The sequence below is a fragment of the Eublepharis macularius genome, chromosome 19 (assembly GCF_028583425.1).
Source record: "Eublepharis macularius isolate TG4126 chromosome 19, MPM_Emac_v1.0, whole genome shotgun sequence".
NCBI lineage: Eukaryota > Metazoa > Chordata > Lepidosauria > Squamata > Eublepharidae > Eublepharis > Eublepharis macularius.
The window spans coordinates 12,793,835-12,810,783 of record NC_072808.1 but is presented as its reverse complement, the minus strand read 5'-3'; the positions used below and the strand labels follow the sequence as shown (position 1 = coordinate 12,810,783).

Below are 16,949 nucleotides of genomic sequence, written 5' to 3'. Positions count from 1 at the left end.
GTTAGACGAATCTTTAATGTCAACTTAAGGACAGAAGGAAAGATGTGATTAAAACTTATTTTATCTAACGATCCTGCTGTGAGGTTGATAAAGCCTGTTAGGAATTCATTCATACATCACTTTTATCATCATTGTTTGTTTTTTTTATTCTTCAAAGTATGAAATGCCGTGATCAGGAGAGGGAGAATCTATTTTCTGTCAACACCTCCATCTGTCCTTGATAAACACCATTTGCCATAAAGGTCATAGGAGCTTCCATATAATTACTTAAAATTGGCTAATGTGCACTTTGGCTCGATAACGGTATGAAGAGAGATTGATACTGTGGACTTGGTGAAAGCTGTCTGTTATTATCCTCCTAAAAATGAGCAGATGAAATTATAAAAAATGACCCCCCCCCCAACCCACTAAAAATATATTGCATGACTGCCCACCTTAGCCGCAATCAAACAGCTGAGCCTCATTGAATTTCTATGAACAGACGTACCGTACCTGATGAACATAATTATAGCCCAGAATTGTTTAAATAGATCCCTTGGGAAGCATCATGCTGACAGGCGTATCATTGCTGCCTTTCATATTTTTGTTTAGAGAATTAACTCTGGTGTTACTGTGTTTAACAAAACACCGTTGTGAGTGCTGGGAGTTGTTGAAAGGTATGTTGGCTTTTTATGCCGTTTATCCAGGCTTGTCAGTAGCCACTCACCAAGTCTCCAGTGTCAACTTATAATCTGTTATAGGTGACCAGGTAGGGAAGCCCCCCCTCCTTTTGGGTTGCCACAGGAAACTAACTTAGGTATTCATTTCCAGTTACCTACTTTTTAAAAAATTGTATGGACTAGGAACCCTCGTAGATTTGTTTGTAAGGTTGCATTTACCGCTCATTGATGGTCCCAGCAGAGTTCTGTCAGGAAAATTCAGCTGCCCCCTTTCTGGTGTGTGTCGCTGCAAAGATGTTACACCCGCGTGTGCAAGTAGCTCTTCTGGATTCTCTTACTTTCCTCTTGCAATTCAGGGTGCTGATTTTTACCTTTAAACCATAGAAAGTGGCGTCATCACCCTAGAAGCAGGTTTTCTCTAGTGGCTGGCCTGGCACTAAGCAGGTATGATTGGGTATTAGTTCAATACAATTACATGTTTTAATGAGTGGCATTGGATTGTTTTCATTTGCTTTGCCTTATGCACACAGGGTGGCATATATTTAGATACAGGCTGATGTGTTCAATATTTTAAGAAAACAGTTGGGTTAGTATAAACCTATTCTCCGAGGACAGGACTTGTAAACTTGGAAGCCATTCTTGGTAAGAGCTTCTGTTCCTCTAGGTGATGGCAGGACTTAAGAATGGATCGTGCTTAATGGGCCTACATCTAACTGAGCTCCTTTGAGAGAATCCAAAGTAACAGCTGGCCTTTCTTTGAGTTCCTCTGAGTCTCTCTTGTGTGTGCAAGTGCTGCTTCTACTTCTCTTGGTCCATCTCCCACCCCTTGTTGCATGGAAAGAAGGTCTGACCCTAAGGTTCAGCAGTTTCCCATTGCTTGCTCACTGTGGGTTTGCTGCACCCAGAATATTGCCACGCTTCTGATGGTCAGCAGGCTCACACCACAGTGACCCATTAGTCCCACCCCTGCTCAACGCTTGGTGGAATCAGCTTGAGTCTGGAGCAAGGCTGAATCCCATGGAGACACCAGTCTTACCAGGATAGAGTGTGGGGAGGCCAAGTAGTTTGAATCCAAGCTGTTACCCCAAAGCTGTCATTTGTAAATATGGGACAAGCTTAGGCTGTGATGGCAGGTATGCTTAGCATAGCCTCTCTGGGTAACCTAGTGAAAGAATGGGATGAGGGGGCTGCTGGAGTCTCTCCATACCAGAGTTTTTTAATGGTTGACATTCATTTTGGTAAAACACCATGCTAGGCAGAAAGCAGTGTCGGTGAGGGCAGTGACACCATTTGGGGGGGGTCCCCTTGTTCTCCTAATGTGCCTTTCTAGCACTTCCTCGTGTGGCTCCAGATTATGAAGTGATAAAAACACTGCAGGTGGCATTAGTTGGGCATGCACAGGAGATCCCAAGCGAGGGCTGCGTGGCTTCACCAGGAGACTTGGGTACATGGATAATGAGGTGAGGGTTGCTCCATGATTCATTGCACCGCTGAAGGGAGCACAGCCACAGATCTTCACTGCACTGGCCTGCTTGTTCCATATCTTCACTAACTTGGTGCTGGGGAGAATCAAGCTTGGGGGGGTGTGGGTCTGCATCAATTCCTGTCTATTCTCGGTGGCTTAACCTGGTTCTCTCTCTCTCAGCGCCTTGGCATTGAGGAATGTATATATGCTGAGAGGAATAATCTTGTCTGTCTTGCATAAGTTGGGCAGGCGATTGATGCCTTGTGTAGGAGAGGGAATCAGTGTCCTCAGCTTTAGGCTGAGTAGATGAGGAGACCCTCATTCTTGCTTCCAGCCACCTGATGGTGCTAGAGCAGTTGCTGCCTTTATTGGCAATGGAAATAAATAGGATTATCCAAAGAGGAGTAGTTGTAGCATAACTCAAGGGTCAAAGGGAGATTTCCCCCAGGACCTCAGAAGAAAATAAATACCTGATCCTACTAGTACACTATAGCTTGTGATAGATTTTTGAAGGGTGAATGGCAACCTTGTTAGTATATTTTACTTGTTACCAAGGCAGTGACAGGCGCTTAACCATTCCCCTAATAGATGCCTCGTGGTTATGGCTGCGATCCCTGTAAAAAGGAGATGAGAACACTTTCTGATCCAGTGGACAGGAACAATGAGTGTGCCTTGCACAAGAACCATGAAGTTATCAGTGCAGGCTTTGCGAACGGCGACTACGACCACCATCTCCGGTTTGTTTGTTTTTTAACCAGGCACAGTCTCGGAGAGTGAGGAATCAATAGCCGAAGTTCAGCAGGTCACTTGTAACTGCAGGAAGGGATCAATAAACTGAGCAAATGTTCTAATGAGCAGCCTGTCCCTGGATTTCATGCAGTTCTCAGCAAGATTCTTGTACTGGCTGAAGAATTGTTGGAGCCACCAAAAGCTTGGGCAGGGCACCGGTGTTTTAGCTCCAGTCTGGCCACCTGGTTCTTTGTCCATCTTTGTACCTGTTTGAATCCAGAGCTTTATTGCAATATGCTAGGTCCTGAGCATTTCAAGAATTCATATAGCCAACCAACAGATGTAAGCAGTGATTTCTTGGCACCTTGGGCGCTTGGGCACTTTCAGGTTTACTAGGCTACTGTGGATGGCCCGGAATGCATCGGTGCTACAGAGCTATGCTTGCATCCATGTTCTTTCAAGGCAGAGAAGGCCAATTGATGGCCTGTGAACTGGGCCTCAAGGAAATCTTTTATTTTACACACACACACCAGCCCTATCAAGGTATTGCCCACAACTGCATTTTAAAGAAAACAGATGTTTACTCTTGTAAAGGATGAGACATTTCATGCCTGTTAAGTGTGGAATTTCTGTCTTCCAAGTAACTTGCAAACTTTCTCCCTTTACTTTGCGGCGTAAACGTCTTGCGTGCAAATTGCTTTGATACGCACTGTGCAGATGTTCAGATTTTATATAGTTGAAAGCATAGGCTTCATAGCTATGACAGAGTTAACTTAGGGCTGCTCTGGACAGGGACACAGAGGTGTGAAGCTGCCCCCACGACAACCAGAGAAGCAAGTATTTTTTTCTCTTTGTCTTTTCAGGGAAAAATTAAGTGATTTTGTCCACAATTACTAGTTTACGACATGTATGATAGTAATACACTGGAGAATTCTGCTTCAGTTGTTACAAAGCTTAATCTGATACCAAATATGGTGCTAACAATCCTTCTATGTCTGTATGAGATTGTTTGTCTAAATAATACTTTCTTTGCAGTTTTCTCTTTTTGATTTAAAAATTTTCTCCTGCCTCTCAGCTGGCAAACAATAGCATTTATTTACTTTATTTATACCCCAGTGGGGATTTATTAAAGTTTACATAATTTTACTCTTCTCCATTTTATTCTCACAACAACTCTATAAGGTAGCTTAGGCATGAAGGCAGCCAGGCATTTGGTGGGGGCTAGGCTGTCCTCTCGCCGGGCATACCACTGAAGACCGTCCACCACCTATGCAGGAGCTCATAAGTTGATGTAAGAGCCAAGCCCTGTGCCTAAAATGCTGAATTTTAATATTTATACCCGCCAAATTGAGAAATTTTTATTGTACATGGAATAGTGTTTTAATGTTTGTTTATAATGTTTTTATTGTTTTTAAACTGTATGTTACAAACTGTATGCTGTTACACCACCCTGAGCCCATCTGACGGGGAGGGCACTCTAGGAATGCAATAAATAAATAAATAAAATGTGTGACTGGCCCAAGGTCACTGGGTTAATTTTCATGGCAGAGTAGAGCTTCTGACCTGGGTGCCTGAGATCCTATATCCACCCTGGCTCTCTTGTAAGGTAGTATAATGATGCAGCAATTTGCAGCTCTCTTTCTCTGTAGGATTTGGGTATAATTGCAATTTTGCTTGTAGTAAATTAAGACTGCAACCAAAAAATCAGGAGATTTGAGTCTTGGAAGGGCAGCCATGAAGGAATAGAAAAGATCCTTATGGATAAGGAAGCGTTACTGGGAACCAAGATCAAGATAATTTATACTATGGTATACCCCGTTACTATGTATGGATGTGGAAGTTGGAGAGTGAAGAAAACTGACAGGAAGAACATTGATTGATTTGAAATATGGTGCTGGAGAAGAGTTTTGCAGATGCCACAGATGGCCAAAAAGACAAATGAGTGCATTCTAGATAAAATTTTCCCAGAAGTTAAAATGACAAAACTGAGGCTATCATGCTTTGGTCACATCATGAGAAGACAAGATTCTCTGGAAAAGCCAATAATGCTAGGAAAAGGGGAAGGCCTAAAACAAGATGGCCTGACTCAATAAAGGAAGCCACATCCTCCAGTTTGCAAGCTCTGAGCAAGTCTGTTAACGATAGGGCTTTTTGGAGGTTTTTCAATCACAGGGTTGTCATAAGTCAGAAGTGACTTGATGACTTATAACACACACTCACACTTGCTCACACTCACTCACTCACACCTCTGTTAAAGAAATGGGCCTCTGTTGAAAAAAGAAGGCTCAGCATAAGATGGATTGATTCAAAAAGGAAGCCACGTCCTCCAGTTTGCAAGATCTGAGCAAAGCTGTTAATAGGTTATTTTGCGGGGGGGTGTGTGTGTGTGTGTCTTTCATTCATAGGTTCACTGTAGGTCGGAAGCGACTGGACAGCACAGAACATACACAAGACATACTTTTAAATTTCATAAATATGACACACACAATTCTAAGGTTGACTAAGGTGTGCGTTATGCATTTTATATCGTCCAGGCAGTAAAATAAGTTTGTTTGGTAAGAAGATAAGAATTGCATATGTTTCTAATCCCCCCTAAGTTTCCTTTCTGCTCAAGTCTTCATAATTTCCAGATATGTTACTTCTCTAGGCATGTTTATTGTCTAGGGCTAAAAAGCAAATTATGATCTGTTAGTGGCCCCTCATATGCCTTGCTTTGCACAAGTAGCAGAGTGACATTTAGATATCACTGGTTACGAGTCAGGTTATCCCACTGACTTCTCTGTACAGTCCTTTCTGCACAGCACCATGCAGGATTGCAGGTAGGGCTTGGCAAAAGCATAGTTTGTCGGCTCTCTTTATTAGTGAACCTCACCCGTGACTCGTCAGAGATCGACAGAAGGTACAGGACAACTGATACTCTGCCACAGTGTGGTTTCAGCTGAGAAATTTCCCTGGTCCTAAAACGTTTTTGGTTTTTGTGCAAGTTTAATGCCGGGTTTTATGAAAACTGAAGCGGTAACAATGAAAGCTCTTTTTTTCTTGACGTGCTAGTTTTCTCCCTGCAAGATCAGGATCTTTTCAGGATTATGGAGGAGCATTGGGTGAATCTCCTCCCCCCTGTAATATAGTGCAGTCGTTAGACTGGAATATTTTGTTTGTTTGTTTATTCATAGTCTGCTTTTCTCGCTGAGAGCCAAGCTACAAGTGACAAATGACACAGGTTGGACACTTGTCAGCTTCCCTCAAGTTTTGATGGGAAATGTAGGCGTCCTGGTCTTGCAGCTTGGCTCTCTGACTGCTGTCCAACGGACTTTTCAACTGTCACTTGTCGAACATTCTGCCAAGCTGCCTACATTTCCCATCCAAACTTGAGGGAAGCTGACAAGTGTCCAACTAGTGTCAGGCGTCACTTGTAGCTTGGCCCTGAGACTCAAGGCGGATTACACAGTATGAGATTACTACAATCAGTATCGAGTACATTTCAATACAGTATCATGGACATTTCCATAAACAATGCCAGGGGGTAAATAGATACAAGTTTTGAAAGACATAGCATTAGCAAGAATCCAATACAAAGTAGAAGAAAATACAGACTGACATTAGGCAACATAAAGCAAAAATACAGCACAGGTAAATAAATGTGTGGCAGTACTATGGTAGTAGAGCCCAGACACACATCAGCGAGACATGCACCAGAGCCCAGTCTGCTCTGCAGACAGAGTGAAAGGAACGAGGCTGTTTTATTAATGGAGAAAGTTAAAAGAATCAGATGGAGAGATTTCTTAAAATGTATGGGGTTTGCTCTCAGCTTCCTTGCTGTAACCTTAAACTGCTGTCTCTGTCAACAGGCTACATCCAGAAGATCAAATCTGGGGAGGACTTTGAATCCCTCGCGTCCCAGTTCAGTGACTGCAGCTCGGCTAAGGCAGGAGGAGACCTGGGTGCTTTTGGAAGGGGTGAGTGACATGAAGGTTCTGTAGGGCTGGAGTCTTCCTGCACCACAAGGGCATGGGTGTGTTGTGGGCGGGGAGATGTAGGGAAAAGAGATGTGGTGCTTTCTCTTCCCTGTCCAGGCATTGCTGTGGAAGGAGAAAACTAAACTGTTCTGGATGACTTGGAAGAGGGTGGGGACAGTCCATGAATCCTCCCCCCACACCCGTCCTCCAAGGGGAACCAAGCAAAGACTAGGGCAGAGATCCCCGTGTGGCACCCATCAATGCCACAACACCCTTCCTGATGCTCTCCAAGTGTTTTTAGAAAGTGGGCAGTACTGGGGGAGGCTGTTGCCCAGGAGCACTTCTGATTGGACATGAGAGTTCTGATTGGCTTTGGAGATTTAAAAAAAACAAACGCTTTTAGCTGTAGCTGCCACTGCAGTGTTGGTTTTATTCTCACTTTCTTTACCCAGTATATTTTTAATTACCTCTCCTTAACTACCCCTCTTCTCTTCTGCACTTGAACTTCGTGTGTGTGTGAGAGAGAGAGAGATCCCACCCACGTTAAACAGAACATGTGCTTGAAGTGTTACCAGAATTATGCATACACTCACTCCCTGATAACTTTGTAGTTGGCTTCACCTGCTGCGACAGCCATGTTGTCATTGGCTGTTCTATGACAACCGTTTTGTGGTTGCGCACATCACCCGGTGTCAGAATTTCAAAGGTGCCTGCAAGCTCAGAAAGGTTGGGATCTGCGGACTGGGGCCTCCCCAGCAGCTGAAATGGGGAGAGATTTCCCAAGTGAATTAGCAGCGGTGTTTGGGACCGCTTGCAGGCAAGTCGGGAGACTTGGAAGAAGTGCATGATGCTTGAAAATGGCTCTGGGCTGAGGCCAAACCAACACGGTGTGCTTAGTGTTGGAGTTACTGGGTGATGCTGGAAAACACACCTTTCCCCCTCCACACCCAGACACATACAAAACCCACATCCAATGCATTTCATGCCTGGAGCCTAGGAGAAAGGAGCCAATGTCTTCTTTTTCTCCTTCCTCATTGACTTCAAGTGGCACTGCCCTGGTTTGGTGAGATGGTTCCTGGACACCGGACACCCCTTGACCTCATGGCAGGGACAACTTTGCATCACAGAGAAAGCCATTGAGCTGCAGTGACTAGCGTGTTTTGGGCTAGGATCTGAGAAACACAACTTTAAATCCCCATTCATCCGTGAATCTTGCCGGGTGATCTGGGGTAGTCATTCATTCTCAGCCTCACTTATTCAGTGGATGGTCGTAAAGTTAAAACGAGGAAAGGAGTACTGCCTCTGCCTTGGAGGAAGGGAGGGATCAAACTGTACTAGGTCGGCTGCCAACTGCAGATTCGCCAGACATTCCTGTCTCCGGTGAGTGCCCCAATGTGAGCGACAGTCCTTTACGCCCTGCCCATTTTACAACAGCTGGGACATGGCTCCCTGTAGAAACAGTGCATTGTGGAACAGTGCATTTCAAGGTGCTGTGCATTTTGTCAGGCCATGACTTCTTGATCGTCGGCAGCACCATTGGCTTAGATGTCCTGAAAACAGTTAGTTACAGGATTTCTTCAGACTTAGATGGTTATGGTTCCCTGTTGGAAGTCAGGGCTTGCACACCATAGGCATTAATTACCAATCAGGGGCCTCATTCTCTTCTGCTCTTGGCCATGTATCGGCTTGCAGTAGCTAAATCAAAGAGCCGGGCACCGAGCTCCAAGAAAACTGTTCTGATGTGTGTTCCGCTTTCTGGGCTCTGCTCTTGCTGTGCGTTCTTAAAATTGGGACGAGTGTCGAAAGAGGAGCTTTGCTTAGGTGAATTTGGGAGCTTCGCTCGGGAATAAAGCGATCACAGAGTTTCTCTTGTGCCAGGAACTTCGTAGGCTGAGTGCTGTGGAACAACTTCATTATCTCTACAATAAGCAAAAGAGATTGTTTCAGTGTTTAATCCTCTTAAGCCAAGCTCTCACACATAAACAGACCCAGGTTTTTTCCCCCAGTCCTGTGTGTTAAATTAGCAGTGGTGACCTTGCAGTTGGTATTTAAACCTTTTCTCAGAACCAGTTCCATTTATTGTCAGAACTATGTGCGACGGTGTCCTTGTGGCCCCCATAAGGAAACTACCACCATTTAAAAAGTCATTTAAAAATGCTGCAAGGGCCTGATCCTGATCAGGTCTGCAGAGTAGCAGGCTGAGGCACTCTCGTCCCCCACCCCACACCTTGTGTGGTGGTAGAGTGCCCTCAAGTCATAGCTGACTTATGGCGACTGCTGGTGGGGTTTTCATGGCAAAAGACTAACAGGAGGTTTGCCCTTATCAAGGGCCAAAATGGCTGCCCCCACTCCTGTTTCTGCGCTTGAAGGGGGGGGGGCTGAAGTGTCATGCTGTGCGCCCGATCAGGATTGGGCTGTCGCAACATTTTTAAATGAATTTAAAATAGTGGTGGCATCCTTGTGACCAGGAAGACCGCTTCATGTCTAGTTTAAAATTGTGAATCAGCACTGGAATACATAATTCCTGTCCGTAGGGAACAGCAAGTTCATGCTGCCTTATCTCATGTGAGCATCGACAGCTGCAGCTCTCATCAGCATCTTTCAAAGCCACGATCCTTGCTTGAAGAAACCAAAACAGTTGCTTCCTCTGAACGGTGACGTGAGTGCGCAGCCCTCTTGCCAAGGCAGTGCTAACTTTGTTTAACTTCAGCTTTTTGCCCTCAAGAATCCAGATCTTGATTTGCACAGAGATGCTGTTTTTTTATTATTATTATTTCTGTGCAGAGCTCTGTCTTGTCATCAGATAGCAGCAATTTCTTCCCCGGTGATTCAGATTCTTCATTTAAAAAGAAAAGAAAAAGGATGGTTGCTAATATTGGCACTTTATGGATTGGGAAGTAATGAAACGGCCATTAATCTTAGGCAGCCAGAACCTGGTATTTTGGTCTCATTTACAATCTGCCAGCTGAGTTGTGACGCTTGGTGACTTACCAAATGAGTTTTCAAGCAGCGCCAGTCCCTCTTGCCACTAGGTGGCGCTAGCAGCACAGCAGCCACTCAGACTCCCTTCAGTCTCCATCTTTCTCTCTGCTGTTGTGTGGGAGGGGGGGGAGTTGTCCTGCAAACCGTAATTTATTGGAACTATGAATCCTGGTTCCTTTTAGAGGTGAAATGGCTCAAGAGTTCCACTTTATCTTCTTCAGAAATTCCCAGCTAATTGACATCTCCTTTTTTGGCTTCGTTGAAGCCCAGGCCGGGAGACGAAAGTTGTTTTTCCTCATCCTGGAACACAGATGTCTTGGTTCGAACTAGCTTCTGAAAAAGAGAACCAATTTAGAAAAAAGCAAGAGGGGCCGGAGGAACATGAACTTGACATTGAGGTAGGGGTGCCTCGGACTTTATGAAAGGTATCCCCCTCCCCATTTGACATATCTGGGTATGCATACGTCTGTTTGCACTTCACCCTAAAAATCTGGTAAGTGGTAGCCTGCTAGATCTCACATCCCCTACTCTTTGGCTTCTCCCTGCTCCTGCATGAATGTTGTATCTCTCTCCCAGTTCCAGTGGCCCCTTTCCCTGCCCTGTTTCATCTCCAGTCCAAGGACCTCACACTTTGAGGGAAACTTCCTAATCAGTCGGCATAACAACATGTACACCTTCATGCTGGTATCCCATACAAACTATGTCTTGCCCCCTTTTTTAGAAATGCTGGAAATATCATTTTAGATCTAGGGTTTCATTCTTGGAATCTGCAGTACCTGTTGGCGGCCTGCTAATATTTGTGCTCTTTGCCTTGTGAGTCATGGCTGTGCCATTCGGCTAGTGCCAAAACTGATGATGTGGACTGAGGATGGCAGGAGCGGCTGCAATGCTTTAAATGAGGGTTGTTGGGTTTTTTTAGCAAAAAGCTAGATGCGCTTCGAATACAGGAGGGTTGGTTGAAATCCATGCCCGGGAATGGTTAGTATGGAGCCACAGTTTGGGCAAACGCAGATGTATTTTAGAAGGTTCATCTTTGCTACCGTTTAAATGGCTGCAAATGTTACCGCTTCCCCTAGAGAACTTTAGGAAGAACCAGTCCGCTCCAGACATTCGAGAAAGTTGTCTAATCCCTAGTGAAATCATGCTACTTTATAGCAATGAGTTCCATAAGGAACTTGGGTGCAGTATATCATTTTGTTGGTCCCGAATGCATCTGTTTCCAGTCTGTTACTATTGCTGTCTGCGGTGTAACATTAGGGGAGGGGGGGAATCCTACCCTTGCTCTCCACAAAGTTCATAGTTTTTATAAACTTTCATTGTGTTCCCCTTCAGTCATTCTTTAAAAAGCCTAAAACACCTGAGACTTTTCTTACAGGGTACAGTCCTCAACTTCTGGATCTTGCTAGATGGCCTTGCTCAGCTGTAGGGATAACCTTCTTGAGACAGGGTGACCAGATCCGGATTTTGTACTGCTCATCTTTATCTATCTCTATATCTACATCTATATCTCTATATAAATTTTATTACATTTATAGTCCGCCTTCGTCACTAAGATTTAGGTGGATTTCATGATGTAGTCAATACAATCAAGAGGATGAGATCCAATAAACGATACAATAGGATCTGAATTGCAGAAATCTGGATCCAACGGGAAATCTGAATAGAGCGGAAACAAAGCATAAGCGATAACATAACACAATGGAACATTAAACAATGCAGAAATTACATCATAGGATCCTACTCACACAAACTGTACACAGCAATATAGTCCACAGTCCCTGACCCTTTACCAAAGCATATTTCTGAACCACCTTGTTACAGTGTAGCTCTATTACCTGTGTGAAAAAACCTGCCCTCAGTAATTCAGTTTTGACACAAAATCATGGTCCTAGGTCACACAGAGGGGTTGAATCCAGTCAGCTTTTTGCCTCAATCTGCCCAATTCTATTCCGTACCACCACCTTCACCCCACGTGGCTTGTTATCCATGCAGCTCCCATGATTCTCAACATGTGTGTGTTACATGCTGTGAAGTCGCCACCAACCCATGGCGACCCTATGAATGAAAGACCTCCAAAACATCCTATCATTTACAGACTTGCTCAGATCCTGCAATCTGAAGGACGTGGCTTCTTTGAATCAAGCCATCTTGTTTTAGGTCTTCCACTTTTCCTAGCATTATTGACTTTTCCAGAGAATCTTGTCTTCTCATGATGTGACCGAAGTACGATAGCCTCAGTTTTGTCATTTTAGCTTCTGGGAAGAAGTCAGGCTTGATTTGATCTAGTACCCACTTACTGGTCTTTTTGACCATCCATGATATCTGCAAAACTCTCCTCCAGCACCACATTTCAAATGAATCAATTTTCTTCTTTGAAAACCCTATGAGTCTCAGCATAGCACTTAGGTATTCAAAGGGGAACACCTCGCATTCCTTTTTCACCAGCTGAAACACTGGCTGGATCTAACTCAGAGAATTTCCTGGCTCATTGAAACTGTGAAATTATAGCTCCCCAGTCCCTAGTCCACTCCTCTAGCCTAGCTCCATGTTGTGAGACACAATTCAGTGGTCCAGCCACTGATGGGCCTGGATGAAATAGAAAACTTTGCATTTGAACAGCATATGTGTGTGTGCATACACATGAACACAGAAATATACCTGCATCACTGTTTGAAGGAACCGTTTCACATGTTTTGAGTGCTGGCTTTCCTCTAAGCCAAAGCAAGAATCGTATTCTTAGGTGGCAACGTGCAGTTTTTCGTCACCCAAGCCAACCACATTTTGGAGGGGTTTTGAACCTTTGTCTCGCTAATTCTCTTGTGAATAAGGCTTCTGGGGAAAAGTTCAAAGCTGCAGTGACTAATCTTGGAGACAGAAGTTTAGAGCTGCAGCCAGAGGAAGAGGTGCAGATGGATTTAAAGTCTTCATTAAAACACATAAATCCTCCCCAGCCTTCTCAGACTCGTGATGCATCTGCGATGTGCGGCCCATGCAGAGCCCTCAAAGAGATTAGTATATCACCCAAATGTTCTCCCTTTAAAAAGGAAGAAAAAAATCCTGCCTGAGATTCATCCGTCATGCTGTCTTCAGGTTTTCTGTTCTCGACTCCTTACAGTAATGGCTTGCAGTTCTCAGACAAGGGTCATAAACTTACATGAGATTTACTTGGTTTTTCTTGCCTGTTCCATGCTGTGCTGAGCACTTTGAGGCAGCCAGTGCTTGCAGAGACAGTTGGTGCTGAGTTCAGGAAGCAGAGCTGCCTTCTCTGTTCTTTCTTTTCCTCTTCCCTCTTTTGGATCCCTGGCTCTTGGGTCTCCCATGGAGAGGATGCCCTTTTGCAATAGTCAAGAGCCTCATTAATTTGAGCTGGGAGCTGTAGACTCTTGAACTTCTCTAATTTGAAAGCAGATGCCTTTTGTTCTTTGCTCTGCTGCAGGCCCTCCGTAGCTTCCATTTCCCGAGTTTTTGATCTAAGTTCATAATGGCCAGCTGAGGTCCGTGGCCTCTACAGAAGAGGACCTGGCCTGTAGTCTCAAGCTAGGTCCAAAACGAGTGTGAATAAGCTTGCGGCATGATTGCATCTAGGACAGGTGTGCAGATTTGAAGGAAGGTCTTAGAAGAAGACAGGAAAAAGCAGGCTTGCAAAGGAGTACAGGTGCTGGTAGGCAAGAGTTGTCTCTGGCAGTAAATCAGAAATGGTTGAGGAACACATGAGATCTAATACAGAAACGTGCATAATCCTAGCAGAACAGTTGCATACAGACATAATCCTAGCAGAACAGTTGCATACATAATACAGAAACATACATAATCCTAGCAGAGCATTCTCTCTCGCGCTCGCACTCGCGCACTCTCACTCTCTCTCTAAGATGGGACCAGCAGGCTTTGCGTCCAGTGGCACCTTAAAGACCAACACGATGTTCAGAGTGTAAGCTTTCGAGAGTCAGAGCTCCCCTCTTCAGACATGTTCTTTAGCCAACCATATGGGACCAAACACGTTTTGACTGAACAGCCTTCTTCAGGGATCTCTAACACGCAAGAGTCCTGTTCGGTTCACACTCATACTTTCTCACACACACACTTGTGGTGGTGGAAAGTGCCATCAACCCACGGTGAACCCTGGCGAGGTTTTCAAGGCACGAGAGTAACAGAGGTGGCTTGCCATTGCCTGCCTCTGCCATCCGTGTCTCCATTAGAAGGCTCCCATCCAATCCCTAACCAAAGCTGCTCTGCTTATCTTCTGAGATCCACCGAGATCAGGCTTACTTAAGCTACCCAGGTAAGGGCACATATAGATACAAAATGTGCAAAATGAATTTAAGGAAAAAAATACGAAGAACATAAACACAACATCGATATCCTGTTGGGCTCAGCCCTAAAGCTGCCTCTGGGACAGCCAAACTGCTTCAGGGTCTCCGGGTTGATCAGAGTTTTTTCTGCTTCCTGATCCAAACATTCTTCAGAAAACCTGGATGTGTTCACACTTAATCAGAAAGTGTTACGTATGGTATCCGTAGAATATTTGTCCAGTGCTGAGAGAGAACTGATAATTGGCTGCCCTCCCAGATCATCCAGTTTGTTCATGTGGTTATTCATGCCCTTAGGAATACTTCAAGTAGCAGGATGACTGAAGCAGAGATAAGCTTTTGTACACGTACGTACACCCACCCACCCGATTCACAACCTCTGTGTCAAGCAACCTCTTGGCTATTTGTCTGGTGCCCAGCCAGCTTTCCACTGAGCGCTTTCATCTCTGGCTGTCTCCCCTGCCCACTTAATCCACACCGGGTGTCTTGAGGGGAACTACTGAGCGCAGAACGTGCTGTTCTTTGCCTCACCCATGCGGTTAATTGCAATCTTTCTTTCATCCGGCAGGTCAAATGCAGAAACCTTTCGAAGATGCCTCGTTTGCACTGAGGACTGGAGAGATGAGCGGACCAGTATTCACAGATTCAGGGATCCATATCATCCTACGCACGGAGTGAAAGTGCCTTGGCCGACCTACTTGGAAAGGAAAGGGTGGTGGGAAAAATATATGAGCAAGAGAACCCCGATTCCAACCCTCTGCACACTCTCTGTCTTTGAACAAATTTCATATCTAGCTTTTAACACCCCCCCTCCCATATCTCTAATACCGTCCTCGGCACCTTGATGCAACGTTTTTCCCCCCACCCATAGAGATGCATGGTTAGCTGAGGCTGAAAATACAATCGAAACAAAGAGACAGTCGCATCTTTCATAGGCTTAGTAAGGAGGATGTTTTAAAGAAAAAATAAATAAATCCACAGCCGCTTGAGTTCGATATTGACGATTCCTTCAGTTCAGGAGACACATCTGTGCTACAGGGTCATACTTCAATGCTTTCACTCCACATCCAACTTATAATAGAGTTATTTATTATGGGGCTCCACTGATAGTGGCAAAACTTAGCTCTCAGTGTTTTAGACAGAACGAAAATCGCCTCCCTCCAGGGCCCTCCTGGTGTAGAATAAGAAGTAGTAAAGCCCCCAACTCTTCCACCCTCATCACGCCTGTATTCAACCACATTTGCTTTTCCAAATTGCATGACGATTGATCAATTGCTCTTGGAGCAATTCTTCTGCAGCATAGCCCAGAAGATTCCCTTCAAAACAATTAACTAAAAAAAAAAAAATCTACTACACCCTGTCTGAGCCACGATTCTGTACATAGGGAGCCTGTTGCCCGCAAGGGCTTTCCCTTCTGTCTAGGAGAGAGAGATGCAGATGGCACCGCCCCTCCATTGAATGGGGAAACCTGCGTGTGCAGGAATCTCGTATATGCTCCAGACTGTATCCAAACAGATTTTTTTTTTATTATTACACCTTCCAGGTGTTGGCTTCTTATAAGCTTTCGCATTGACTCAGACCTTGTCAATGTGTTTTTAGGATCAGCGAAAGCAGTAACCATTGGTATCCTTCCCACGCAGGTACCTCCCCCCTCCCCCCCGTAAGGGTAAACATTTTTACCCCTGTAAAATTACGTTAGGATAAATTGTGCATTTAACCATTCCTGTATGTGGTTCTTGTTGTTGAAGTCCATCCCAAGGGAGGGCTGTTAGCTATAGAGTTCTGGTTTTTTTTTTTCCTTTTTTTTTTTTAAAGAGGCAGGTCACGATCCATGCGTGATTTTAAAAAAAGAAAGCATTGTCAAGTCACTGTTTTTCGGTTACGTTGCATTGCTTTCTGTTTAGTAAAATCAATTAAGATTCCTACCGAGTTCTTCGCTTTGGCCTGCAAGCAAGCTTTTGTGTATATAAATGTATAGAGAGAGTGTTCCAGTTCTCTTACGCAAGAAAAATAAAAACCCTCACCAAATAAATATTGCCAGAGTTGTGAGACTGGTTTATTTTTTCCCCCTCTTTCTGTCTTGCTTGCCATGAGATTGTACATATGTTGCTCTGTTGTATATTATTTCCTCCCAGGGCTTTTTTTTTTTCAGGGGGAACGCGGGGGGGATGGAGTTCCGGCACCTCTTGAAAATACTCGGCAATAGTGCTTGGAAATAATATGATTTCAAAGAATCCCGTGTGTTTCTTCCTCGTTTCCCTCTTGAGAGTTCCGCCACCTCTTTCCCCAGAAAAAAAACCCCTGTTTTCTCCACAAACTTTGTCCTCCAAGGGAAAATGAAGTTCCTTGGCTATAAAACAGGACTATTTTCATTTCCAGTCTGCCTTTTTCACTGGGATGCAGGTGTGATAGAAGTATTCAGTTAACCAGTAAACCAATTGCAAATTATGATAACGTTTGAATGATAACTATATTTGACTCTTAACAGCAGAGATTCTTAGTAAAACAAAGCTGTTTAGTCGTTCAGCAAGTGGATTACAAAACGATAATATTTGAATCAAATGGCAAAGGTTCCTAGTAAAACAACATAATGCAGTGGGGCTGGGATTGAAGGATGAAGAAAAACCACAGTGTCTCTGATAGAGGTTACTTCCCAGACTCATCCATTTGGTGTAGTGGTTAAGAGCGGCAGGACTCTAATCTGGGGAGCCAGGTTTGATTTCCCCACTCCTCCGCTTGGAGCCAGCTGGGTGACCTTGGGTCAGTCACAGCTTCTGGGAGCTGTCTCAGCCCCACCCACCTCACAGGGTGTTTTGTTGTGGGGATAATAATGGCCTACTTTGTAAACCAC

General features: G+C 44.5%; 1 protein-coding gene across 2 annotated transcripts in view; it reads left to right on the top strand.

The window, feature by feature from the left end:
* Positions 1–16,130, top strand: part of PIN1 (peptidylprolyl cis/trans isomerase, NIMA-interacting 1) — a 41,995-nt gene extending 25,865 nt beyond the window's left edge. For both annotated transcript variants that reach the window (XM_055003158.1, XM_055003157.1), the window contains exons 3-4: positions 6,702–6,809; positions 14,667–16,130. In XM_055003158.1, coding sequence (XP_054859133.1) covers positions 6,702–6,809; positions 14,667–14,776 — 218 coding nt within the window. In that variant the 3' untranslated portion in view covers positions 14,777–16,130. The remainder of the gene's footprint in view (positions 1–6,701; positions 6,810–14,666) is intronic.
* The last annotated feature ends 819 nt before the right edge of the window (positions 16,131–16,949 follow it).